Source organism: Drosophila erecta, unplaced genomic scaffold, assembly GCF_003286155.1.
Source record: "Drosophila erecta strain 14021-0224.00,06,07 unplaced genomic scaffold, DereRS2 tig00000092-arrow-pilon, whole genome shotgun sequence".
Taxonomy (NCBI): Eukaryota; Metazoa; Arthropoda; class Insecta; order Diptera; family Drosophilidae; genus Drosophila; species Drosophila erecta.
Genome location: NW_020825207.1, coordinates 1,922,148 through 1,948,191, shown reverse-complemented (window position 1 = coordinate 1,948,191; position 26,044 = coordinate 1,922,148). Strand labels below are relative to the sequence as shown.

Sequence of the window (26,044 nt, the reverse complement as noted above, 5' to 3'; positions counted from 1 at the left end):
TGGGCTGGCTGCCCGTGTGGCACGTGCAATGTGCCACCAACCGAGTTTGAGTTTTAGTGCTTGCGTACTTTTCCCCAAATCGACTGACTGGATGCACATTCCGCTCACGCACCGACCCAAAACACAGTTCTTTGGTCGGCGCACGGCGCCTTGTAAAACTTTCCACTCTTTCAAGTAGCTCGACTTCGCTTTTGGCTTAAATAATTTCCCGCTTTCATTTCCCTCAACTAGTTTTGTGTCCCTGCTCAACGGCAACTTTTTCAATTGAATGATTTTGCGATCAGGAAAGTTGTAGCTATCTGGTTTGAACGCGGCTCACACTGTCGCCGATCCACAAATCTTAAACCCATAAATAAAACAATTTTCCCAATTCACGGCATTGGGGAAAATGCCGAGAAGTGATCCACTTTGACGAGAGCACGTTGCATTAAAGTTGCGAAAGTAAATGGCAATGCTTGCCAGCCATCGCACTAATGGCAGCTGTTAACTATCAAAACCCTTTCATACTCACACCCGCAAGTGGGCGTGGCAGTGGGCCGCACTTCCACTCTGCTTCATGCATAATTCGCAATTATCAATGGCTGGCAGCAGACAACAGCAGAGCACAGAGCAGATTGCGAAAGCAAAAGCACGGCAAAAGCACAGCACATTTTGGCCAACAAACTATTTTCACTTAGTGGCCGAGTTAGTGTCGGTAGGGAGTGGCCAGGATTACGTGGCTTTTGTTTTTCGACCAACCGAAATTGCTTTTGACTGGCTGCAGAGGGTGGAAAGTCACTTTCATCGGGCGTTTTCAGCAATGATTTAAAGTCTTGGATTTAGACAGATTGGCTGGAAAAGCCAGAACGAGTTTATTTACTTTTCTAAATGAACACTTTAAATGGTTACCTGGTTGCCTGGTTACCTGGCTTATTTCAGCTGCATAACGCCGTGTACATCTGCTCATCTCCCTTGCTATTTGTTCAAGAAGAACACATCCTTGGTCTCGACCATCCGCTGCTCCACCGGACTGGCGGTGGCCCAGCCCTCGGCAGTTGGCTTATAGCAGTAGCAGGGATACACCAACCTGGTTCCATCGGATTCGGGAGTGGCTCCTGGCCGGGGAGTCGTCGTAAACCGCAGCCTCTGGTGCCCTGGATAACGTGATTATTATTTACATTTGGAAATGGTTGAATGTCTGATGTGATTTGATTATGGTTTAAGATGCGCAATCAAAAACGCAAATCATATGTGCTCTTGATTGGCATTAAAATTGATTAAATTGAAATGCATTTGGCTGCGGGCAGCTAAACACGCAAACAAAAGCACAGAGTCAGAAACAGAATCAGGTTTTAATTAAATGCAATTTTCCGTGGTATTTCAAAGTTCACTTCTAATCTATATCGCATTATCTCCCCACGACTCTTTAATTGTTATTTATTTATTAAACATTTGGCCTGTACTCACATAGCGACTGGTAGTACTGTTTGTGCCACCAGCTCAACTGCCGTCTTGGCGACTCGGAGCGCAGTAAAGTGGTCCCAGAGGTCGCAAGACCCAAGAGCAGTAGCACCAAGATGTGGAGCCACTTGGAGACCATATCTGTTTGCCAATATTTCACCCAGTTGCCGCCCCTTTGGGGAGCTTGTCTAATGGCCTCCGTAATTATTGCAAGCACTTCAGTTCGCTGTAAGTAGGCGTTTAAAATTTAATTACACACGCCTGTGAGGGATGCGCTGCTCCATTCCGCAGCTACTTTCACTGCCAGGTGGCAGGTGGAAGGTGGACTTTTCAAAATTTAATTAAAGCAATCAATTATAAAGTTGGCCCCCCTGCCCCCTCACACATGCCTGCTTGGTGTTCGATGACTTGCCACGCTCGATAAATTTCACACGCAGCCGGCGGGAGAACTCAGGGGTCAGAGGTCGCAGGTCGCAGGTCGCAGTTCGCAGAATACCGGCTTTGTGAGGCTGCGATGGAGAACAAGGCTCCAGGGCAGGAAGCTGTCTGCCGCTGGCGGAAGCCCAGCAACTGCCTGCAATTAGTTGCAACATAAATTTGGCCGCCGAGTGGTCGGAGGCACTGTGGGTCGACCGGAAGATGTGGCAAGCGCGGCTAATGCTGCAGTGTCTCTGGGGAAAAATCAACCTATTTCGCCAGTGAGCTTACACACAAAACCATTATAATTCTGCTCAACTACGTATTTTCTTGGCATTCAATATACAGTGGTGGAAAAAATAATAGAAACGCGTTGGTTGAATCATTGATTTTAAATTTTGTGCTCAGAACTAAAGTAATATTTACGTATATTTCACAATAAGCAACAAAAATATCGCTATGTACCGCAAATAACAAGAGCGAAATCAACTCAAAAAGAAGAGCACAATAAAGTGCCGTTATGAGTGGCTTATGTGCTAACGGTTTATCCACACACACTTCGAACATAATTAGTAGTTTTGTTTTACATGCAGGCGCGATTCTTGTTTCTATTATTTTTTCCACCACTGTATGTTCAATATGCGGGCGCCCAGAAGTATGCAACAAACAAAGTGGAAAGTCAACCTGCTGGACACCATTATTGTTTACTGGCTAAAAGCCAAGCTAAATAGTTAGGGGTAATATGCACCACTGTACCACTGTAGCGGTCCTGCTGAATTAATGTGGAAATGTTAAAAGTTCGTTAGTTCATTCTAGTTTGCGCCGCGTGGCAGCTGCACATTGCGAATGGTTAGCCTGGTGGATGGAATGCAGTCCGGAGCAGGAGGACGTCAAACAAAGCTCATTTGTTGCAGCGGCTTGCGGCGGGGAGCCGGGGGGCAGGAAGCGCAAAGTTGAGCTGTAGCTCCGGGTAAAGTGGGCTCCTCATTCGTGAGCATGTCCGTGTCCGGCTGGTGTTAATAATGTGCTGCTATCAGTTTCCCATTAGTTGGCGGAATTAATTTGTTTACGTGGCGGCGGAAGCTAGGAGCACAAAAAACCAAAAAAATAAGGGAACACTAAGCGAGGAGCGTGGCGGAAACTTGCTAATTAATTGAATTTGCTATGCGGTGTGTGTAGCTGCCTCATTTTTCTTAATTGCATGAAATATGCAGGCTCGCAGCCGGAAAAGCTGGAAAAGCCGGAAAAGTCGGCAAGCCAGGCCAAGCCGTGCAATAAGTATCCCATTAAGTTAGAGTTAATTTTATTATAAATTATTTGGCCAAACGGGCGCTAAAGGCACAAATCACATTAGGCGCCCGCTGCGCAAGGACACAAGAGTCCTGCCACCAAGGACCTCCAGCTGCGGCAATAATTTTATTTGATTTCATTTAAGTTTCGCTTAGCGCTCACAACTCTGCGGGCGCCGGCAAAGTTTCAATATTAAACAGGGCCAACGGGCCAACGGGTCAACGGGCGAATGGGCGACTACCAATGTGGACTGTAATCCCAGCATTGTATTTACTTGACTTATGCTGCAATATGGCTCAAACATCTGCCCCGCACCACCCGCTTCTTGGGGACTCAGCATAATGATGCAAACGGAAACGGAAATATCAAATATCAGGCAATAAGCCAGCCTTTGTAAGTCGGCAGCAGGCACTGAATGTGTGCTTGATTGTGGATTTGCATGTGCAACGCACTGCACTGACTTCCAGAGAGCCAAGTGCGCCAAAATTCGCCTTTCCCGTTTGTGGGCTTTAATGTGGCCTCGCTTTAAGCCATGTTTCAGCGCCTCTCGTGCGCCCAAAAGGTTTGACATCCATTTCGGTGCTGTCATCGGGCCGTATTTTAAATTAGTTTGTAAATGAAGGCCGCCTAGCTGGCTGGCAAATATGGCAGATTAGAAGCTTTGCTCAGCGTTGTCGCCATGTCCATTTTCCGGCCAGTTGACAGCAACGCCTCAAAGTCGAAGAGCGATTGCATCTTTGCTAATTGCAAACATGCCAGGAAATTTAAGTAATCAGCAGATAAAACCATAAGCTTGGAAAAGTTGTCACGCATCTACATAAATAATGGTAACATTATCGTAATAACCAGGGTAGTAACTTCTGGATTTGGCATTTTTAGGCGGGTTTTCGAAGTGGCGTCCTGCCAGCACTGATTCACTGCTCACTTTGCCAGCTTTGCCGGCTTCGCCAGCGAGGTGCAAACTACAAACCTGATTATGTGCATTACCAGCCACGACCGAAAATTGGGCACGCATGGCGTATACGTAACGTGGTGCTGGTGGAGCAGATGAGTTGTTTACAAACTGGCAACAAAACGGTATGCGTAATGTGGCTGGGATTGGTTGGCTGGGATGGTACAGCGCATTACGTTGCCAGCAATAACGTTGATGCCATATTTTGGTTACGCGGCACTGAACAGCACCATCTTTATGAACTCACAAATGGAGCAGCCAGGGAACACTGCTGTCGCCGGTTTTAAATAGCTGGCACATGCCTGTATGGCGTGTAATAGGATGTGGTAGCTGCTAGCTGGAATAGCTGGAATGGGGGAAATCCCGGCAAGAAAAGCTCTGCAGATGCATTTCACTTACTCACGTAGTGCGTGTTTGTTGCACGTGTTCCGCATCAGAAGCTGCACTCCTGCGAATCCCTAATCCTGCACAAAAAGTGCAAAAGTGCTGTTATCCCATACTCAAAACGCACTCGAAGCGGGACTTAATCAAAACCCATTACATGATGTACATACATGATTTAAGTCAATAGTTAACAGTTCATTTGAATTCAACAGGCCCGGCAGAAACCATTAGCAATTTGGTGCACAGACTCCATGTCGATTATGGCTCATTTGTAGGCATTAGGCCGAGTTCTCCGAAAGGCGTTTGTCATATAAATCAAGTATCCGCCAGATAGGCAAACATTGTCACATCAGCAGCCCAAGGCGCAACTAATAAATCAATAAGAGACACACACTTGTGTCGTTGTGTATTTATTTGTGGCACGGAAGCAGGCAAACTCGTTCGGTCGGCTCAATCAGCTTATTTTCTAATATCCGTTTACAAATTATCTTCAAAAACTGTCAACAACAAAGCCAGACAGACAAAGGGCGACGGCATGAGTAGGGAAAATGAAACCACAGCAAATAAATGGCATTGGGCAAAGGCAAATAAGAAATGGGAATAGCACACGGACACACGGACACACGACCAGGCGAACTTGGCCGAGGAAAACTGGCCGGCCAGTCGGGTTGCAGGACACAAAGGCGTTGGGATCAACTGGCCGGGAATTAACATAATCATTACGATAATGTAATATGGCCATTGTGCAGCCAGTCCCGCCGCTGTGCATTTCCCAGTGGTCCCTTTTCCCGAATTTCGCAATCAATAAGTTGTCAGAAACAATCAAATAAATACAAACTGATATGTCAATATTAACTGACAGCAGGCACTCCGATCCCGGGCATCCGAATCCCATCCGAAACCATCCTCACCCGATCCCTGGGCCACCGGATATGGCCGGGACAAACACATTATGGCCGACGGTGGGTGGCCTTCGAGAAAGTCGGGTTATTGAAAAGAAAACGAGGACGAAAGTTCATGTGAAACTTTTCCCTTTGAACCAACGAAATGGAAGTCACCCTTTCCGAAAAGCCGCCCTGCTCCATAATTGGGTCCATTATATTTTTCAATTTAAATGTGAGCTTGTTCAGGTTTCTCTCATAGCAGCAGGCAAGTTTAAGATTTATGTTGTTTTAAACAAAGATAAAACTAGCAAGCAAGTCAACTTTCCCAGTAGCTCCTCCATCAAGTCAAGTGCAGACACAGTGCACTTTTGCCGCAACATTAAATGTCCGATTTCTGTTTCATCGGAAGCCCAACAGAAATTCCTGCCACTTTAAAAGCCTTGAGGAGCGGCAAGTGCCGAAGGCATCATGCCGCAAGAAAACTTGGCCCGGGGAAGGGACGACGCCATGGCCACAGCTCCGGCGTGAAAATGCGGACGAGTAGGCAGGCCGAGATTATGCGTAAAGTTCTACATGTGTTCCGGCCGGGAGCCTCCAGCTGCCGCCCGCCAGGATTCTGCTTAGGTATGCGTGTAATTGGGTGACTGCCCATTGCCGAGGGCGACCTTTGCGCAGGATATGGGTTTCCAACTACTGGCGGGGGTCGACGGCTTAGTGCACCCTTTTCATGGCTTTATGTCTTTGTAAAACGACAAGGCCAACCCCGTCCCATGTCCACATCCCGTCAACGGCAGCAAGAAAATAATTTTCTGCTATTTTTCCGGACTTCGGAAGCCGGAACCAACACGCATGTTCTTTTATCCTTTTGTGCCAAATCGCACCCACCATCTACGGAGTCCTAGACATATGCACAATCAGAGCGGGAATTTATTGTTTGTTATCGCTGCGGATTGGCCGGCCCACTGGACACCCAAGTCCACGTCCATGTCCATAAATATCCGCCGATGTCGGCGCACCGTTCCTATTGAATCCAGTTATAAATGGCGCCATTTGGCTTAAGTGCCGCCCAGTTGATTGTTAAGCTGACAAATTAATAACACAAACTCCTAACGCCTTCAGCTGCTGATTCCACGTTCCTCCTCCCGCAGGGGCACATCTGGCATCGATATCGACCTGCGCCGCGTGGACATCGACCAGTGTCCTCAGCGCCACACGCCGGGTACCAAGCGACCGCTGAACATCTTCGCCGGCACGGACAAGTGCAAGCAGCGGACCACCATGGTGAGTGTCGGTCCGGCTACACGGAGAGAAATCATCTCATCCCTACTCTACCCACGTCTCTGGACAAGGCACTGCATACATACACTTTGCTTCCTGAAAGGGAATACAAATCTTAATGGAAAGTGAATCTCATATTGATGAGGCAAGCGGAAAATTTCCGAGTAACATTTAATGAGCGCTAAAAGTATGCAGTGGCTTTTCCAGAAATGGTTACCACTTGGTGCAATTTGGGCGCAGACAATTTCTGGGAAAAGTCGCTTTTTATTGTCGGTTTTGCGTACTGGCCAGAATGGGATGAGGAATTCCTCGCCGTGTAGGCACCCAAATTCCTCGCAGTCAGCACCTAATTTTCATTTCCACTCCTCCGTTTGCGTTCGCAGTGCGAGGCCATCATGGGATTGGGCTTCCGGCGCGGCTCCTACAAATGTCTGTGCCGCAAGGGATTCTACTTCCCGGACATCGTCTCGCAGCACAAGTTCTTCAACGGCAGCCTGCTGGAGGAGGAGTACGAGAAGCTGATGCTGGTAAGTCAGATGCCGCGGGAGCAAGTGGCGCGTCAAGTGGCCGCCGTAAGAGTCTTATTCTCATTAACTATGTATTAGGGCAAGAACTCCACGTACAACAGCAACAGCGAGTACGAGTGCCTGCCCTGCGCCGAGGGCTGCGACTCCTGCGAGGACTCCTCGCCCTGCATCGCCGCCCTCAACTGGCCAATGCGCACCAGCATCCTGGCGCTGGCCTGCATCGTGATTGGGCTCCTGCCCCCGGCAGCCTGGTTCACCTTCCGCTACCAGCAGGTTAAGGTGAGTGGAGTACCCCGGCGCATCCCGGAGCCAGTGGGACAGTTGTGCCTGCTTTCATATCATCAGTTTCCCGCTACTAAGTCCGTTTAAAGTTGAGGCTAGAAGACTTTAAGACAGCTGGTCAGTGCTCTTGGTCAGCGATATATACGCCCTATGCCTTTGAAGGAGATTCATTTCACTGTGGATCTGATGCCCAACTAATTGGTCAGCAAATAACAAGTTCCCGACGAGGTGAAAGCATCCCAATCTGCTTGCGAAAACTCACAAGCTGCAAAGCGCCTTTTCGAGTCACAGTTGCGGAACTGAAAGCCTGCTGAATCCTTCACAATCCGCGCCAAATTGTAAAGCCATTACAATGGCATTATCCATCCATATTTTATTTCCACTTGCTTACTGTGCTGCTGCGACCATCGGTGCGCACTGCCAAATAGCGCTGATCCCGAGCGGGCCAACCTAAGCTGCTGTCATCATTCAGCCGCTAAGCGGCTTACCGTTGTTAGAATCGAGTTAATTTCGAACGTGCAGGATGGTCAGGATGGTCAGGCATCCTGGCGTCCTGGCAGTCCGGTGACAGGCAACAGGACAGCGGATGTGGTCGCGCATAAGCGGAAGTGCAAACATGCGCGCAGCCGACCACGCCCACATCCGGCTGCTTCCTGTCGCCTGGAGTGGGCGTGGGCGTGGGACTTGGAGCAGGTCCTGGCCCACGACCTCCACTCATTAGACCAGCGAACAAGTCCAGCTGCCGGCGTCCAATTGTCTCTGCCGCTCGCATTTCAGATACTCGCAGTTTTCTGCGCCACAGCGGATGTAATATATATGCACTGAAAACAATCAGTTGGATAAAATATTTAATTTTACTTTATTTATGAAGCTGCATTTTAAGCTCAAGAGTTTATGCCCCGCCCTTATGCATACCGTATTCATACCCATTTTTGTACTCAGTGGAATACATGTGAGTTATTCTGCTCCCTTGTCGCAGTCTGACTTTTGTGTGCCGTCTGTCCGCCATCCGCACATCACCATCCCACCATCCCACCATCCCATTCCCATCTCCATCTGGGATCCCCTGCCCACACGCCCACACGCCCACTGCCACGTTCCACTTGTCCGCCTCCCAAGGCAACTAGCCAACTAAACTGTTTTCATTCGTAATGCGATTCTGTCGCATTTGTGTCCCCGGGGAAGTCCCCAATGGGCGCAGGATGGTGTGGGGGGTGTGTGTGTCTGCCCAAACTAATTAAATGGCGCTAAACATGCCGCCCGACATCCGACATCCTGCCAAGTGGGTCCAAGTTGGAGACACCGGCTCCTGCAGAGATTTCCCTGCGTCCTTGGGCAATCGTGCGGATTAAACGCTTTCAATTTAAATTTGCTAACTTTCTGCCAGCAAGCACTTAATTGGAAATGTCCTGTTTTCCAGGTGGTGAGGGCCGCCAGTCCGGCTTTGCTGCGGGTCATCGCCTTGGGAGCATTCTTCATTTACTGCACGGTAAGTAATTGATGGCGCTTTCCATTAGTCAATCGACTGCATGCGCAATAATTTGGCGCTGCAATCCGACTTAATTAAGCGCCACCGAATGCATCGCTCCATTCGCAAAACGATCTGAAAACATTACAACTTGATGGGCGAGGCCATAAATAGCCACCAAATTTGCATGCGGTGAAAAATGAGATAGAAAAGCGTTCGCCAAACAGACCCATCGATTTCTACACAATTTAATTTGACTGATTTATGGCTGGCGAAGGAAACTAATGGCACGCCGGCCAAGTAAACAGCTTTAAGCGGCAGTTCATCGAACATCCCAGCGTTTATTTATGTGTGGCAGATTTATGTGGCCGCCATGAGTATCTCTTGACGACCACACAGGGGCCAGGATCAGGACGAGGATGAGCATGAGCAGGCTGGATGAAGATGAGTCTGGGGGTCAGGACGAGGGCGGCTGTCAGCACAGCTTGCTTTATGATTTTTTAATATGTGCAGGGCGTGAAGATAGCCGAAAATAGAAGCCAATATAGATGCCCCGTATAAGCTATTGTGCTTCATCAAAGTTGGCCTATTGTCAAGTTGGCTCGTTGGTTTGCTGGTTTGGGGTCTTTGTAAACCGCCACTTGAAAGACAAATGCCAGCTTGCAGTTGTACTTTCCAGGGACCAAAGTCGAACTTATTGATTTCCCAGGCAGTTCGGGCAGAAATAATATGTGTATCTATGTTATCCCCGCAGAACATTGTGATGTATCCGAATCCGAACCTGTACACCTGCACGGCGCGCATTTGGCTGCGTGAGATTGGCTTCTCCCTGACCTACGGAGCTCTGATGCTGAAGACCTGGCGGTAAGGACACGCAGCGCTTTCATCCGTATATTCCAGTTACATTTTGGCTATTCCGACCGCAGGATATCCGTGATTTTCCGCGTTCGATCTGCGAAGGCCGTGAAAATCACGGATGCCGCCCTGCTCAAGCGGCTGGGCATCATCTGCGGCGCCATCGGAACCTGCCTGCTGGTCAGGACACTCGTCTCCCCGCCGGACGTGGTCGTGGGACGCACCGCCGACGACCTGAAGGCGTTCCTCTGCAAGACCGACTGGTGGGACTACACATTCACCTCGAGTAAGTTGGGCCACTTGAGGCGAGCCAATGGAAAGCAGCCACTAGGTTCGCATAACGCACATGCATCGCTGCCAAATTGAAAACCAGATGCGAAATGGAAATGCGAAAGTGCATCGTTGTCTGGCCAACCGGCACAGTGGGTCGAGCACCTGCACCCACATGCATGTTTCCCCTTTTTGTGGCTTCGACACTCACTTGCCACTCATGGGTTTTGGCTGGGACGGGCTTCCAAGCAATTTCACATCAGCAGTTAAATACTTTTTTAATTTATGGGTCTGTGAGTATCTAAGTTGTCATGCTGGCGATCCCCCTATGATATATACCTCCATCTGGGCAACTCCTTACTTAGTTTAAGGTACATACTGCAGTAGCAATAAATGCCCTTTAAAATGGGTTTTCCCTCTGATGCAAATAAGCCGAAGCTGCAGCAGTTGTGACTTCCAGCAGCAATAAGTGATTTTCCGTTCACCAACTGACTGGCGACACAGATCCGTGGCGCAAGTTGAGTTGGAGCTGGATTTGTTGGGTACAACTGCGTCCCACTTGCCGGGCGCTTAATTAAAAAAGTTCAGAGAGGACCCGCGTGCTTCTATCTGCAACTGTGCAACTGTGCAACTTGCAACTGCTCTTTTTTGTGCCACACACGCACAGCAATTATCGCCGCTTCTCGCGTTCATCACGCACTTTGGCAGCAGCCGGCTGCCAAGTAACTTCATTTGACTTGGCTGCACGCCAAAGCCAAAGCCAAAGCCAAAGCCCAAGCTCGTATTACATTTATAATTGCATGTTGAACATTTGGCCAAAAAAGAAAGGGCAAAAAATAGAAACTACTCTGGTCGCGGCAACATGCATTTCCATAGTTGCAGCCAATATTTCGCATGAAATTCATTTCGCATCCATGATACTCTGCTCTGCGGTTTTGGTAATTAAACTTCAAAGTGAAGCCGGGCAGCCTGCGAAGCGCACAATGGAGCTAATCCCGCTGCTCCGATCTCGTCCCTTTCCAGTGGAGGTCCTGTTCCTGGCCTGGGGCGTCCGGCTGTGCATCATGGTGCGGAAGGCGCCGTCGGAGTTCAACGAGAGCCGCTTCATATCGATGGCCATCTACAACGAGTTCCTGCTCACCTGCTTCCTCAACGTGTCCATGTACGTAGTTGATTGCCCCATTTTGGTGGCAATGCTCGGTTGCTATTTGCGCTGATTTGGCCGACTTAAGGCAATCCATACTAATTGGCACATCTACTTGGTTTACTCCTCCGCATCCAGGCTCTTCCTGCAGTCGCCTGCCAATCCGGACTTGCTGTACATCATCTTCTTCTGCCACACCCAGCTGACGGTGACCCTGCTCCTGGCCCTCATCTTTGGCAGCAAGGTGAGTTCCGGAGTTCCGGAGTGCCCCGCTGTTCCGCCCTTTCCGCCCTTTCCGTGATACCGGATTCCCACTTTGACGCAGGTGTACATCGTGCTGCGCAGCGGCAAGTCGCACCAGGAGAACATCGGCATGGGCACCAAGGCGTCGGGGGCCAAATTCAATTTTCGTCCCCAGGTGCGCACCTTCGCCAATCCCAGCTCGGTGACCACCTCCACGGTTCCGGTGGCGGCCAACACGTCAGCAGGTGAGTGCAGATGAGTAAGGAGGAGTAAAGAGCAGTGGAGAGGAGTGGAGAGGAGTAGGAGGCGTAAGGAGGCGTAAGAGGAGTGGAGTGGAGCGCGATAGCGATAGCGGCCAATTGCCCCATTTGTCCTAATGGTCCCTGCGTATCGACGCTTATGACAAACGACAGTGTCCACTTGACAAACGATCTGCGGAGGGCAGCAGTGTACTGCGGTGCACAGAGAGAAAAGCAAAGTAACTTGCCTAACTCTCTATTCCTACGCCTGCCACCTTTCTTCAGCACTTGTGAAAATTGAACTTGTAGACAACTTCATGCCTGAAACGGCGACTTTTCCCGCAGTGTAGCCTCGATAAAGTCTTCCCGCGAACTGACGTTTATTTATGGCGTATTATTTGGCAAATTAAAAATAAGCGGGACAGGCGGCGTCAGGGGCACGCTTATCGGAGCTGTCTAGACATGAGCCATGCCACATCCAGTTGACAGCCCGGGCTGCTGATTTATGGGCCGCAGCTTGGCGAAGCTCCTCCAGAGCAAGCTCCTCCAGGCTGCGGTTAACCCGCGTCCCACGTATGTGTGGCAGTGTGGCACTGTGGCAGTGTGTCCGTGTTCCCACGGCAGAAAGGAACTGCGGAGCACAAACTTCCGCAAAGTTGCCGCCGACGCCGTATTTGTTTACCGCTTCGCTGGCTTTGATGTATAAACAACTATGCGCGCTCCCCGGGGGCGTGGCATCCGCAAACACATCCGCGAGGCAGCCGAGCAGACCAGCCAGCCCAAGCGGAGGTGGACTCACGTTTCTGGCTGCCTAGGAATTTCGATTTGCGTGGCAAAACTTTAAGCTGCGAAGAGTCCGTAATTGAACTACGATATGGCACGGATGCCACGGCAACGCAGCCAATAACTTTTGATTAGAAATTAAGTGCTAACCTGAAGCTAAGTTCACTACAAGCAGTGGGCTTCCACGAAGTGCTCAATGCCAGGTGCCAGGTGCACTGGGAATCGGAAGATTTGTGGCACGCAAGACCAGTTTTAATTGGAAAAAGTTTAAACAAACATTATTACTGCGTTTGTTTATCAACTTGGAGTAGTGAGTTTGTGGCTAATGTGGCTTGTCAGTCGATTTATTACTCCATTTAGATCCATGTTCGTATCCGCATTCGCCTGAAATGAGCACATCCTGGCATGAACTGGAATTTAATCTCAATGGCAGGGCAGAAAATAGCAGATACTCGTTGGTAATTTCAGGAGGAGCCGTCCTTTTGGCCATTATACCTTTTGGGCCGCCATTGTTATCGCAATGTTGACTATTCGGTTTGATGGCGAACCTTTTTAATTCGGGGAGTTTATTGCCGGGGAGCAACGCTTTATGTTTTAATGCTTTATAGGCTCTCAGTCCGACGAAGAGGTTTTTATTTAATTTTTTATTACTCGCATTTCTATTTTGACACAAAACGTAGCGCATTTTTGTGGCTGCGTAAATTGTGCGTTAAATTTGCATTTTTTTCGGGCCGCTCGGCCTGGCTGCTTTTTGCCGGCCGTGTTTTTAAGCGGCTCTCAATTTGCATATTTAAATTGAACAATCACAAAGTAGCAAACACTCAGCCCACGCACACACATGCCGGCTGTATCTGTGTGGCGCATTTTAAATAACTCGCGAGCGCAAAAGGAATATCGTGTTGCATACTGAGCGGGGCACACATAATAAATTCAATTTGGGCCACGTCGACTGCCACTGCTCCGCTCGCTTAATTTCCCAGCCATAAATCTAAATTCATCGGACAGTGCGAGAAAAGCGTCTGCTTTTAATACACTTAGCGGAAAGAAGGCTACAATCCGTCGTCCTTGCCACGAAGTTCTGCATTTGATTCCAGCGACCCAACGCTTGAAATGTTATTTGTTATTTTGATATCTTTCGAGTGGACTTGGCTTAAATCATACCGACAGCTTTCAGCCGAATTGAATGGCCATTTATCATTACGCCAGCGAACTCCGCCACTCTTCCAAGCCGAACTCCAAAGCCACAACTGGGTCCAACTTTCCCCACTTTCACTTTCACTTCCGCAGACGCTACAAACATTACGCATTTAAGTGTGGGGTCGGTTTTGGGGTTTGGGGTGCCAAACTTTTGACATGGACGGGCAACTTTTTAGTGCAAAAGTTGGCGGCGGAAAGCAGGAGCCTCGCTTTTTAACGCGCCATGAAAACAGCGCCTTTCAGGCTTTCACTTCCAAAGCAGATCGTATCTCCGCCACATTTGTTGCGATTTCTGTTTGGCCCTTGGGCTGCCAAAATATAACAGACCACCGAATTCCAGGCACAAATCTTTAAATGGCAGACCTTTCCTGACTGCCCAACTTCGTGGTAACTTTAACCATAAAGAACTATCAGTTGTAGGCATAAGTTTTGGCAATGCCATTAGTTTAAGCCACTAAAACTGTACCTTTCTCCAAACCCATCTCTCACCACGTCTGTCCAGAAACCAAGCTGTCCGACCAGGAGGCGCTGGAGGAGATCCGCCAGCTGAGCGTGCAGCTGCAGCGCATCCAGGAGATGGCGCCGCCCAAGGGCGTGGCGGTGATGACGATCTCCAGCCTGCTGGACGGCCTGAAGACTCCCGGCGGCCTGATGGTGGTGGCGGCGGCGGCGGGAGCCACTGCCCAAGGCCACGCGGCCGCCAACCGCCAGAGTGCCCTGCCCCTGCTCGCCCTGAACGTGGAGATGCAGAAGTACAGCCAGCAGAACAACAACTCCAATGGGCGGGGCAGTGGCAGGGCCAGCATACCCACCATGGTGCTGGAAACGCCGCCCAGCTCGACGCCCAGTTCGGTGGCCTACGAGGAGCGCGCCGTGAACACGGAGCTCAGTGGCGACGACTTCCGGGAGCAGCTGCTCCGCAGGACGGCCGATGGGCACATCATCTGCAGTCGCTGCCTGGACGCGTCCAAGGAGCACTACTACTGCTGTCCGCCGCGCAGCGCCTGCGACCATCTCGGCTCGCCGAAGGAGGAGGGCAGCCTGAGCTTCGCCAACATCAAGCTGGAGTGCATGTGCTCCCAGTCGGAGGACCTCGACCAGGACGTGGGCCAGCGCCAGCGGCGGCCCACGGTGCGAACGGCGGCCACCAACACGCCGCCGCCCAGCTGCAAGCGTGCTCCTGGAGCACGCAACCTGCTGGAGGCCGAGCTCAGCATTTCGTATCAAATTTGTGATAACTGTAGAAGTAAGTACAAGCTAACTGGACGCCGCCGCAGCGGCAGCTACTCCCAGGCCCAGGAGAACCCCCAGCTGGGCCAGCAGCCGGCTGGCCAGCTGCCCATCCAATGCCGCAGCACCGAGCTCCTGGACCGCTCCACCGCCGCAGAGGGCGCGGCCGAGGCCGAGGCGAGAACCAAGGCGGCCCACTCCACGGACGACATAGTCCTGTACTCCAGTGCGCCCGAGGAGACCGATCAGCTGGCCAGGCCCGTGGCGGCACCCTCGCTGGGCAATGTGTCCAGCAACTCGAACAACTCCACCAGCGGCAGTGGAGGCACCGCTCGTCCCAAGCGGCCAGACAAGTTGGTCTTGGATCTGAACGATCGCTCCAAGTACACCAAAGAGGTTTCCGTGTAGAGAGTATGAATCCTGGCCAGCAAGGCAGAGCTGTTCGGCAGAGCTCAAACTCTCTTTCAGACTTAGTAGTTATGGAAGATACTTCTACTTTCAAGCCGCAATGATGAAATTGTTGAAGTGTTCGAGCTGCCGAACAGCTTTTGCATTGACTGGCTGCCATCGCAAATGTTTTATGCTTAGGCCAGTTGAATTATCAAAGACTTTACTAAATTATATTTGTACAACTAACTAGATAATGATGGATTTAGCTAAGTGCAGGCATAAGTCGGAGCCGAAAACACGCGGTTTCAGCGAAAGTGATGGAGAGCCAGGCATTTTGCGATTTGCCTTGCTAAGCAAAATGATTTGCAACTATAATGAGCCCCAGATGTTGTGAATTAATTGAATTTGGCACACACCGCAGACGCGAAAGTCAACAATGCAGTTCGTTGAAACTCATGTGTTTTCGATAGAATATTAATAAAATTTACATTTCATGTGTGTAGATAATTAAATCTAAATTGCTTACTAATTGAAATCGCAGCGAGTCATTTCCAATGAAAATGATTTGCGCACCCACAATGCATTTGCTGTTATATTTATTAAGCCATGTTTAAGTGCCGTTCTATTCAAAATGGGAGCCCAACCACACACACACACACACGCACACACACACGCACACCCACACACACACACACTGTTCATAATGGCCACTCTGTAATATAGGTAATGAAAAATGTGTTGATGTGAGCTGTGCCATACACATATCTCCTTTGAACTCACACAACACCTTCCGACTAATGTAGTGAGTAAATAATTGTAGCCACAATTAAGCATTAATTAGATGTCCCACACCTAGCTACACTATTATTAAAACTTCAACAGCGATTCAAGCCGACAAGCGAAGCCCCAAACACGAGAAATGACATTTGCCGGACAACAATTGCATGTATTTACGTACTGTAGTTAAGCGTTGATGTTATTGAGTTGGAAAATTGTGCATTAAATGCGTTTGTTTAAAGCAATCCAATAAATGGCGACTCTACTGAATGTACACCTAGCAGAAGTCTTTCTTTTGTCTTTTTTGGCACTGGCATTTCGGCACAAAACGATTTGTTTATCTCCTAGCAACTTCATTAAGTATACGCACCGGGGTACGAGCTCGACTTGCAGTTCGGGGTGAGTATGCTAAGTGGGGCACACTGAAACAAAAGTGTGCAGCTTTTGTGGCAGCTACTAAATCACTTTAGCTGTGAGAGCTTTTACAGCGGGACTTGCCGCCGATCTTTCTCAGTGCATCTATCTTCCATTGGGCGGCAGTAGATGGAAAGTGTTGGCGCCTTTTTCGCTTTATGAGCACGTTATGGTTTTTATCTTTATGGACATGCCTGCGTGTGACCCTTTTTGCCATTTATGTCTGCCATTTCAGGAATGCCTTTTCAACTCGGCACACATATTTGCTCCTTCACAAGGATGCTGCTTAGAAGGAGACGTTAATTTAAATGTTTTACGGCCATCGGATGTTGTTGTTTCGTTGCCTGTTCTGTTTGGGTTTGGGTTTGGGTTTGTTTTGTTCTCTGTTTGTGTACCAAATTAAACTTCAGCTGCCAGGCAGACAGCCTTAGTGCTATCAGCCCCAAAAGGACATCCCCGCCAGGATGCGTGCAGTGAATGTAAAGCACTCGCAGGCGGGAAAAGTGAAAATTCATTGGGCGCGGCACGTTTTCCGAGTTTCTTTAAATTGAATTTCAATCATTACACCTCATCAGATATGCCAGAATAAACATAAAATATTTATATACATATATATATGCACTGCTGGGTGTAATGTGCCAACGAATTCCAACTTCGCAGTTCCAGCACGTGACAATATTAATTAAACTTTCACCATATGCGTCAGTCGCATGGCTGTGCCGACTTTAAAGCGGAAAATTCAGGGGCAAGCTGGAAAACCCACTGACATCGAGGCAGTTTCCGCTTCGCCAGCGCACAGATTTTTGTTTTTATTAACACCGCAATGCCGCTGCTGCGAAATATCGTGCTGCCATTTTTTGGGCATTTTCCATGGCGGCATGGCATTCACTATTTTTCATTTAATTGCCCGCCAAAACAAAAGCAGCTGAGTGTTTTTTTAATGGCAGTTCGAATGCGTTGAAAGTGGCAAGGAGCAATTATGTGGAGCGTTTACTGCCAAATGTGCGGCGAATGCGTGCAATTAAAATGGGATATTTTACATTAAGCATGCATATTTATTGAGTTCTGGATAACTAAATTGGAAGTGATTTTACTGCATAGCCAAGCTTTTGTGCTAGCCGTATTTGTTTAAGTCACACAAGTGCCTTAAAGTGCCTTAAATGCCAACATCACGCCGAATCCAAGGGCTGCGCCATTAAGAGCGTTTAATTAAACGCCTGTTGCAGAAGTGGGCTCGCCGGAAAGTCGAAGGTGAAACTTGCCCCAAACTGGCAACTGGATCATAAATTTCAAAGCGAACTGAGTGACGGAGCGGGAAGGAAGGCTGGGGCTGCCTTTTCCAAACAAAGAATATGGCACTTATCAGGGAACACAAATTGCTTTTCTTTTGCCAGCCGGAAAATTGCACAATCTTGAAGCTGGAGCCAGCCGGAGTTGAAATATATTCACCAGCCGATGGTCTTTGATGGCCAAGTGTATTGTTTTGGGCCCGGTCTAAAGCGAGTGCGTTGCCAAGCATTTTCCATCTCTTAATTACGGCAATAAATGCCAATGGCAATTTCTTCGGCATTAAATAAGAACATGTTAACGGCCTGGCAAGCCTTCAAAAAGTGCCTTCGAATAAAAAAGCAGCTAAAGGCGGCAAACTCCACACACACACATACACACATGTGGCAAGAACAAAGCGCAAGGAAAAAGGGAGTTGGGCGGAGACCACTTGCCAATTGAGCAACATGCTGCCGGCAAGGACACGTGCTCCTGGGCGTGGAGCCAATTAAAATTAAAGGAGCCTGCTCCGGATCGGGTGTATATGTGCTCTAGAATCCTGGTGCTAGAATCCAATAAAATAAAATTGCTCAACACCTTATTAACAGCAGCTGCCTCTGAGCCAGAAAACGCAAGGCGCAAGGAGCCACAGCAAAATGGCCTAAACGGTTTGGCAACAGCCGAAAAATACTGCTCTCTGGAGGCTCGTACATTTGGCTGGTTTCAACTTACCGAAGCTGAATAGTTTTAAGAAAAATGTTCGAATCCAAGCTTGAGTACTTTGGAGTCTTTATTATGTTCGCGTTCAGAGAAATGTGTTGGCCATTTGGGAAAGCCAATTCAGCCTTATGATTAGTCAGATTCATTCGAGTCTAGTTATGGATGAAGTGCAGATCCCTACTCCCAAGCTCGGCGGGATTCGGTGGGCAGGTTATGTGGACTCCATTGCATTGTCTTCTCACAGCATTTCGAAAGAATTTGTTTGGCGTCTCAATTTTGGTAAAAATAGAAACTAATAGTCCAGGACACCCAGTATAGTATTGCCAAGAAGAGTAAGCAAATAAAGATGGTAAATGCTAGGTTCCATGTACAAATGCTGGTCCTAATCTCTTCGGGGCTTGGCGGAAGGGGCATCAGGATCGGGTTGTTTCTCTCTGGGCACTCCGCACATTCCTTAGGTTGAATCCAGCCCATTGCCTCCGCATAACATGGAGGGAATGTGGAGGAATCCAGCGTTGCACTCATTTTGCTCTTATCTGCACTTGTATGAAAGCCTTTCAGAACTATATTTCAATATTTTCTGATCGGATTACGGTTCAATAGATTTTTGAATTCAAAAGCAGCCTCTTTATCCGAACGACGAAAACAAACTAATTTACTTATTTCAGTGCGCAAAGCTCTTAAAAATGCTGATAAGCAACGTATGTATTTCACATACATGAAGTAAATGGCATTTGCCACCGATATATGACTTCATATGCCTTTTTGATAAGCAATAGTAGTGGGAGAATGTTTTTTCTACTGCTGACATAAACAACATTGTACATTTGAAAAGCGAGTCACCATTGAATGTTTGAAAACAACCACGAGCCCGCTTTTTAGTCAAGAAATCGTATTGAAAACCCCAATTCGAAAAATTCATGAGTATGCAGAGTCTGTATATTTACCCCAAACATCAAATCGATGGCACATGGCCTAATATTGTCCTTGAATGTTGATATTAATTGCTTTTTATTGTTTTAGACTCTCGCCTTGTCAAATATTCGGGGCCAGCTATAACTTAATCCCAGATCCCAGTCAAATGCGTTCAACATATGCTGCAGAAATGTTTCGCAAATACTCCAAGTACACTTGGCCACACATATGGTCTGGCTTTTATTTTGGCCGACACCGAGCTTGAGTAAATATTGGCATTGCATATGAAATGCGTTCCAAGCTCGGCAGAAACCCCACTCAGTCAGCCATTCAACGCCAATGGACTTCCAACGGACATTGAATTTAATGCCCCGGCATTGAAGATATGAAGTGGGAAAGTTTTCGAGTGTTCTGAATACGTGTAATATGCTTGCGGACACTTGAAGCCACACACCCGCAACGTCAACGGCCACCCACACAATTGCATTTATGTGCACACGTGGATTGCATTAGAAAGTTGCCATCACATAAACTAAATCCGCCTCGAGCGCAAAGATCCCAGTCTCCGGCTGACAGGAACTGGATACGACAACGCCAGGATGCCAAGGTGCAGACCGTGCAGGGCATTTGCATTAGGGATGAGCTCGTGATCCAGGGATACTGTGGACTAGCCCGTCTGCTAGCAAATCAAATTAATGTAAGTTCATTCCGGGCCCATTCACTTAGGTGCCTCAGAGGGCAAGGACTGGATGCTACCGCAGCCATAAACAAAACAAAAAGGGCACATATTGCATTTATGCCAACCATAAATAAGACGCATTGGGAGTGCCTTGCCTCCTGAAATCTTACCTTTGGCAGAGAATCAACAAGTTCCACTGGCCACTTTTCTCGCTGTGTTTAATAAATGTAAGCGCTAGCCTGCTCGCCAAATTGGCCGTGCCAATTTATTGGCCAACTCAGGGGTATGCAGATGCTGCAGATACATTTAGACCCGCTCCACCAAGTTGCCATCTCTAGGCGGAAATACAGCCATTCGCTTGGCCCATTCGACTTTAGTTCCTGTGCTTACTTACGTTCACGTTTACGTTTACGTTTGGACGTGTTTGACGTGTCAGTTTCAAGGGGCAATTGTGCAAATGTGTCGGTTACCATTTTCGGGATGAGATGTGCGATAAGCGCCAAATGCTCGAGCGGAGCTCAGGCTCCTGGCGGTGGAGTCCTGAGTAAGGACACGAATGGCAGCTGCAGATTGAGATAAGAATGCGAATCTTTGCTGACATCAAAAGTAGCCGGAGACAAACGTCGTGCGAGTGGCACGACCTTACTGCTTTCCTGCTTTGCCATCCTGGCCATCTTTGGCATAAAATCGAGTGCCTGGCTTCAAAGAAATCCGGCTCATTGGCGGCATATGCACCGGCCCTACCGATCCGAGTCTCGAGTCCACGCCGACAGCATCTTGCACGGATACATCCGCTCCGATTAAATCCGCTCTTGAGGCCACCATTAAGTGTGGACCTGTGGAGCTGCTGGCATGTGGGAAGCAGCACTGAGGGTCCTCAGCTCAAAGGATATGCCAGTAAATGAGAGTTTAACTGCGGGGAAGAAGAGGAAAGTGGAGTGCCAATTACTGTTTCACTTACCTTTGAGAGTTCCTGCCAGTTGGCCCAGGATTTAAGTCCTGCAGTGACTCGCTGAGCTCGGCCTTTGTGGGTAGTAGTTTGGCTTTTACTACTTTTCCATCAGCATAAGCACAAATTATTGCTCAGCGGGATGGAGCCCTTAAATTAAGTCACTTCAAGTGCGTATACTTAATTTTTTGTCATGCTCCGTTTTTACGGCCAGCCCACATGCGCGTATGTACTTACTACTTGTACATGTAGAAATCGCAAATTGGGCCGCATAATATCACAGTTTGAGCCACAGCTAGCACGGCCTAAAAGTCGGGCACACCTGGAAACTGTGCTCCATGGCCATATCCTGCAGCCGCACTACGATCCTGGCCACTTCCACTTCCACTTCCGCACTCGCAAATCCACAAAGCGGCTGCCGTGCTTTATGCTTTTTGCCTTATCCTGCGCCGCATTTAACAATAAAACGTGAATTGTTTGCAATGAAAAGCGCAAAGGCGGTAATAAAGCGAGCAAACAAGGAAACACACACGCACACACACACACGCACTGGCTTGCCTCAGGCGTTACACTGCGAGAAACCGAGGCAGTCACATGGGCAGTCCAGTGCCATGTACAAGGACTAATAAGTTTCTACTTAACAAAAAGAATAAAGAGTCTTAAAGTAAGCAGAAAGTAAAGAATGCAATAAACCGCATATTCATAGATGACTTTGCTTGCAGTGTAGGCGTGCGTGCTTTCGCCACTTTTAGCTAATTGCTGCACTCAAACGCAATACAGGTGTTCGGCCAACCGGAAGTGAGTCAGATATGCGTGCGATTCAACGGAAACTGCAGTTTGTGGGCACTATTTAAGCCAATGACCATTAGCGCCCAGATATCGACACTTAAGCCAAATGGGCGAATTGTGGGTGGAGGTGGAAAACTCCATGATCGGGACAATGAAATACATTTACGGCATTAATTGCCCCAACGACATGTTAAGCAACTTGAGCAATTCACACAAGGCCAAATTAATTGGAGCACACGTGACATGCGTTCATGCGTTGTTGGCCAAATCATGAGATGGCCAAGAGCAGAAGAATTGGCGAGGAGAGGAGTGATATCTTGATTCTGGCTAACTGTGTATCTGCTAGTTTGCAATCTGCTGCACGTATAAACCCAAAGAGAACGGCCTAAAGCAGCCGCAATTCATTGTGGGCTGCTCAACGAGCCCTGAAATTAATTGAGAATGCCATCATAAACATGCCAAACGAGAAAATTGTAATTAATTCCCCAATTGCAAAGCACACCGCCACCGACGGCATTTGTTCATTTGGATGCGATGGCCACTGCAAGATTTCATTAGGGATCCATGTATCCAGTATCCTGTATCCTGTATCCTGTGTGATTTGTGACAGCTCCACGTTGACCTGCAACACACTTCATCAATGGCGAATTACCGAAGCAGGCGATGCAATTTGATATGCCCTGTCGAATTTGGCCAAATTAGCAGGAGCACGGCACTTCCCATTTGGAGAAAAGCCTGAAAGGAAATGCGATAAGCCATAAGTTATGTTTAACTGCACGTCTGGATCAACGACGGCATCCGCACTCGCAATTTCCTTCAAACTAATTACTTTGAAAACAGCAAAGATGCTACTTGACACAGTACTTCGCACTACAACTCTTCCACCGCCACTCTTCCCTTTCGCTTTTCCCGCTTTTCCCGCTTTCCCGCAGTGGGAAAGCAAGTGCAATTGCAATTGCAATTGCAAGCGTGGCTAAATTAAATGGCTGACAAAGTGAGCAGCATCAGCAGCCCGCAGCCCGCATCCCGCGAGGACCAGAGTTTTCTTTTATATTCCGCCAGCAATGGCAGCCGGCAGCCGGCAGCGAGAGAAAATGGTGGAAATGAACGCAAGGACATGGACTTGAAAGTGGAAAGTGCCAAATGGCAACTGCGAAAAGTTGCGAGCGGGCGGCGAAAGTTTGTCATAAATCAGAATATTTTAAAAGTGTTTGCCCTGACAGAACAAGAAGAGCGCAAGATGCGCACTGTGGCAGTCATAAGCCAAGATTATGGCCGGGAACTTGTAGCCATGTCGAACAGCGAACTGTGATGGCCAAAACTGCCAACTTGTAGACCCTTGGGTGGTGCAAAATATCGGAAATGAAATGTCCCTTAAGTCGGGCATTGGTCAACTTTACAAGCAGGCAACAAGTGATTATCTGGGGAATGCAATGCAGTAATATGGGGTTTTCAAATATTAAAGTAAAAGTTCTTCATTCTGAAGCATGCAAGGGTATAAATCGAAAATGGGTTTTAAAATCAAGTGATTTCTGCTCTGCAGTTTCAAGCGCTGAGTTTGTGCTTCCAAGTAATTGCGTCGCCAATTGACTTCCTTGGTGTTTTATAATTTTTAAAGTCCTACTCAGGTAGTCAGCCTCAACACTTTGACTTCGCTTTGACTTCGAAGTGCCGTGCACTGAGTGCAACTAATGCAGGCATTTAAGTCCATCAGGCATACTAAGTGACTTTCCAGCATCGCCACTCCTGGGAATACCAATTTAAATTCAGATGCGGACTGCGACTTGAAGCTGCAATGACATCGGATGTCCAGTGATTTGCATTCGGTGATGCGGCGATGGCGATGGCGATGGCGATGGCGACGATATAATCGACTTGGCCGGATAGTTTTCGATGCCGCAGCAGGCCAGGGAATCCACAGCAGTTGACAACTCAAAGAAAACAAATAGACGGGCGAAACTTTGATTGACATTTCAATTAAATTACAGCCCAACTCGCTGTCGCTGGCGGGAATGTTCCGAGTGCAGAAAGTTTTGCTCGCCGAATACGAGGAGATCTACGAGCCGGTGCTGGTGGAGAATCCCTTCACCCTGGTGGACATACGCGGCGTGGGAGTGCGCCAGTACCACATAGGCCTCACCAGCAACCGCCTGCTCTTCGGCTGCGACAACTTCTCCAAGTACGGGGATGAGCCGGGCTTCCTGGACCGCGGCCAGGACCCGGAGATCGAGAGCTTCGAGCTGGTCAGCATGCTGCCACTGCAGCTGATCCGCTTCCACTTCTTCCGCAAGGCGGCGCGCTGCCTCATGATGCTGAACATTGTCCAGCCGCTGGGGGAGCCGCTGGTCATTCTGGAGCACCCAATGATCTTCGAGTTCGGCGGTCACCTCTTCAAGCAGCACTTCTGGCACACCTGGCGCGAGCGGGTGGCCACCATCCGGGTGATGCAGCCGCTCTACGGCCAGATAACCGGCGCCTCGCCCTTCTCCAGCACCGACGTCCAGCTGGACGAGGAGACCATCTCGGTTCAGGTGCATCCGCCGCCCAAAAGCCCCTCCTTCTTCAGTGCCTGCCATGCGGGAGCGGGCGATTTCGGCTAGCCACTCTGCTGCGTACTTTGGGCCAGTTTCCATTTTCTATTAACGGATTGCCTGCCGCGCCTTTCCATTCCGACAGCCGCCTGTTTATTTATTTATATTAAAAGTAGGCCGCTCTTCCCACCTTAAGAACAGCTATTTTTGGTCAGTTGGGAATAGCTTTCGAGCCTCCTAAAAAAAGTCCTCGAACACACTTAACGGCTTAAAGGACGTCTTGTTTTGTTAGGACATTCAACAGCTGTTAATAACTAGAACCTCACTTCTACACGCTTCTGGCTAATTAGTCAATAAGAATATTTTAAATAAATATGCAAGGTAACTAATTACGTCTAGCCTATCAGAGGGTACAGGGTATTTCCCGCTTCGATACTCACTGCGATTCCCCCGATTTCGGTTATTGCTTGACTCCATCTTGGATGGCTAATGCAATCAGCAGGATGGCCACAACAGGCGACCGAGAGCTCTGGTTTTGGCGGCTTGTTCGCCTGGTTGTTTATTTGGGAATGGGCTGGAATCGGCCCAGAATCGGGTTGGGAATGGGAGTGGGGCTGGGGGAATGACGACGGAAAAATGTTGTATTGATGTGCTCGGGCTTTTGGGCTATTTGTTGCCTCCAAGCCCCAAGTTAACCAACAGCCAACAAAGTTTTCAATTTGCCGACAAACTTAAGCCGCAACCACAGCATTTGTCGACGCTGGCAGAGGGAGAACTGTGGCTGGCCTGGAGGTCCTGGAGGAGCAGGACATGTCTGTCTCCGGGTGAGCGTGCAGCTGACACCAAAAATCAATTGCAATGAAATGCTGGGCGAATAAAACAACAGGCCGGCGGATTGGAAAAAATAACAACAAGTCGTCATTGGCTCTATTTGGTTTGGGGCATTTAATGGTCAAAGTTTTTCAACTTGTCCGTAATTTATTTGATTTGCTTTGGCCGCTGCCTGTTGGCTGTGGTCCAGGGGCGAAAGAGCTTTTGATAAATTACAATTTATTTAATGAAATGTGCCGAGTCCGAGTCCCGGGCGGCGCATTAATCATACGCCATGTGGTGCGGCAAACAAATACAGAAATAGCAGCATTTTAAATTTTGCCACACTCCCGCTACTTTAAACCCTTCTACCCCTAAGCTGCGCCACAAAATCCGTTCGCATGGCGACGGCAATGCGAAAAGTTAATTAAAAGCCCTGGTACACCGTCGGCAGTCAATAAAAAACATTACAAACCATGAACGTTGAACACGCCCACGCAATTCTACGTTTTTATTAATTCTTAATACACCTGCTGACGCCGGCAATTAAGGCGGATCTGTTCAGTTTCATTTAATTAGCCATAAAGGCGCTTAAAGGTGCAGAATTGCTTCCTGGCGACAGGACTCAGTTACCTCGTGGAAGACCTAGATATTCCAAATTGAAATAGCTGCCAAAAATGTGCCTGCATTCTAGGCATTCCCGCCCAGCTTTGTTGCCATTTTTCTATATATACATTCAAGTATTTATATACATCTTATTGGCTTGGCGGGAGCTCAGAGCATCTGAGCAGCCACATCAAAGCATCGTGAGTAATTGCTTCCGAAAAATTTGAATTTTCGCTGCCAGCATGTGCAACTGGCCTTAGGAAAAATTTCATTTCAGACACTCGCCTCTGAAATTCATTGACAGCATCGATAAGT

At 48.5% G+C, this 26,044-nt stretch overlaps 3 protein-coding genes across 3 annotated transcripts in view; 2 read left to right on the top strand and 1 right to left on the bottom strand.

The window, feature by feature from the left end:
* Nucleotides 1–15,743, top strand: part of LOC6547796 — a 36,549-nt gene extending 20,806 nt beyond the window's left edge. The window contains exons 4-13 of the mRNA XM_015157159.2: nucleotides 6,516–6,648; nucleotides 7,029–7,172; nucleotides 7,251–7,451; nucleotides 8,875–8,943; nucleotides 9,677–9,786; nucleotides 9,849–10,063; nucleotides 11,071–11,209; nucleotides 11,330–11,435; nucleotides 11,517–11,679; nucleotides 14,156–15,743. Of these exons, the coding sequence (XP_015012645.1) occupies nucleotides 6,516–6,648; nucleotides 7,029–7,172; nucleotides 7,251–7,451; nucleotides 8,875–8,943; nucleotides 9,677–9,786; nucleotides 9,849–10,063; nucleotides 11,071–11,209; nucleotides 11,330–11,435; nucleotides 11,517–11,679; nucleotides 14,156–15,291 (2,416 nt within the window). The 3' untranslated portion in view covers nucleotides 15,292–15,743. The remainder of the gene's footprint in view (nucleotides 1–6,515; nucleotides 6,649–7,028; nucleotides 7,173–7,250; nucleotides 7,452–8,874; nucleotides 8,944–9,676; nucleotides 9,787–9,848; nucleotides 10,064–11,070; nucleotides 11,210–11,329; nucleotides 11,436–11,516; nucleotides 11,680–14,155) is intronic.
* On the bottom strand, nucleotides 818–1,604 carry LOC6547794. The gene is made up of 2 exons (XM_001976375.3): nucleotides 1,447–1,604; nucleotides 818–1,133 (listed from the first exon to the last, which is right to left on the bottom strand). Exons 1-2 carry the CDS (start codon nucleotides 1,577–1,579, stop codon nucleotides 955–957), a joined length of 312 nt encoding a protein of 103 aa, XP_001976411.1. The 5' UTR covers nucleotides 1,580–1,604; the 3' UTR covers nucleotides 818–954.
* A 7,971-nt stretch (nucleotides 15,744–23,714) lies between the features above and the next one.
* Nucleotides 23,715–24,382, top strand: LOC6547798. The gene has a single exon (XM_001976379.3). The coding sequence runs from the start codon at nucleotides 23,795–23,797 to the stop codon at nucleotides 24,380–24,382; it is 588 nt and encodes a 195-aa protein (XP_001976415.1). The 5' UTR covers nucleotides 23,715–23,794.
* Nucleotides 24,383–26,044: the final 1,662 nt, after the last annotated feature.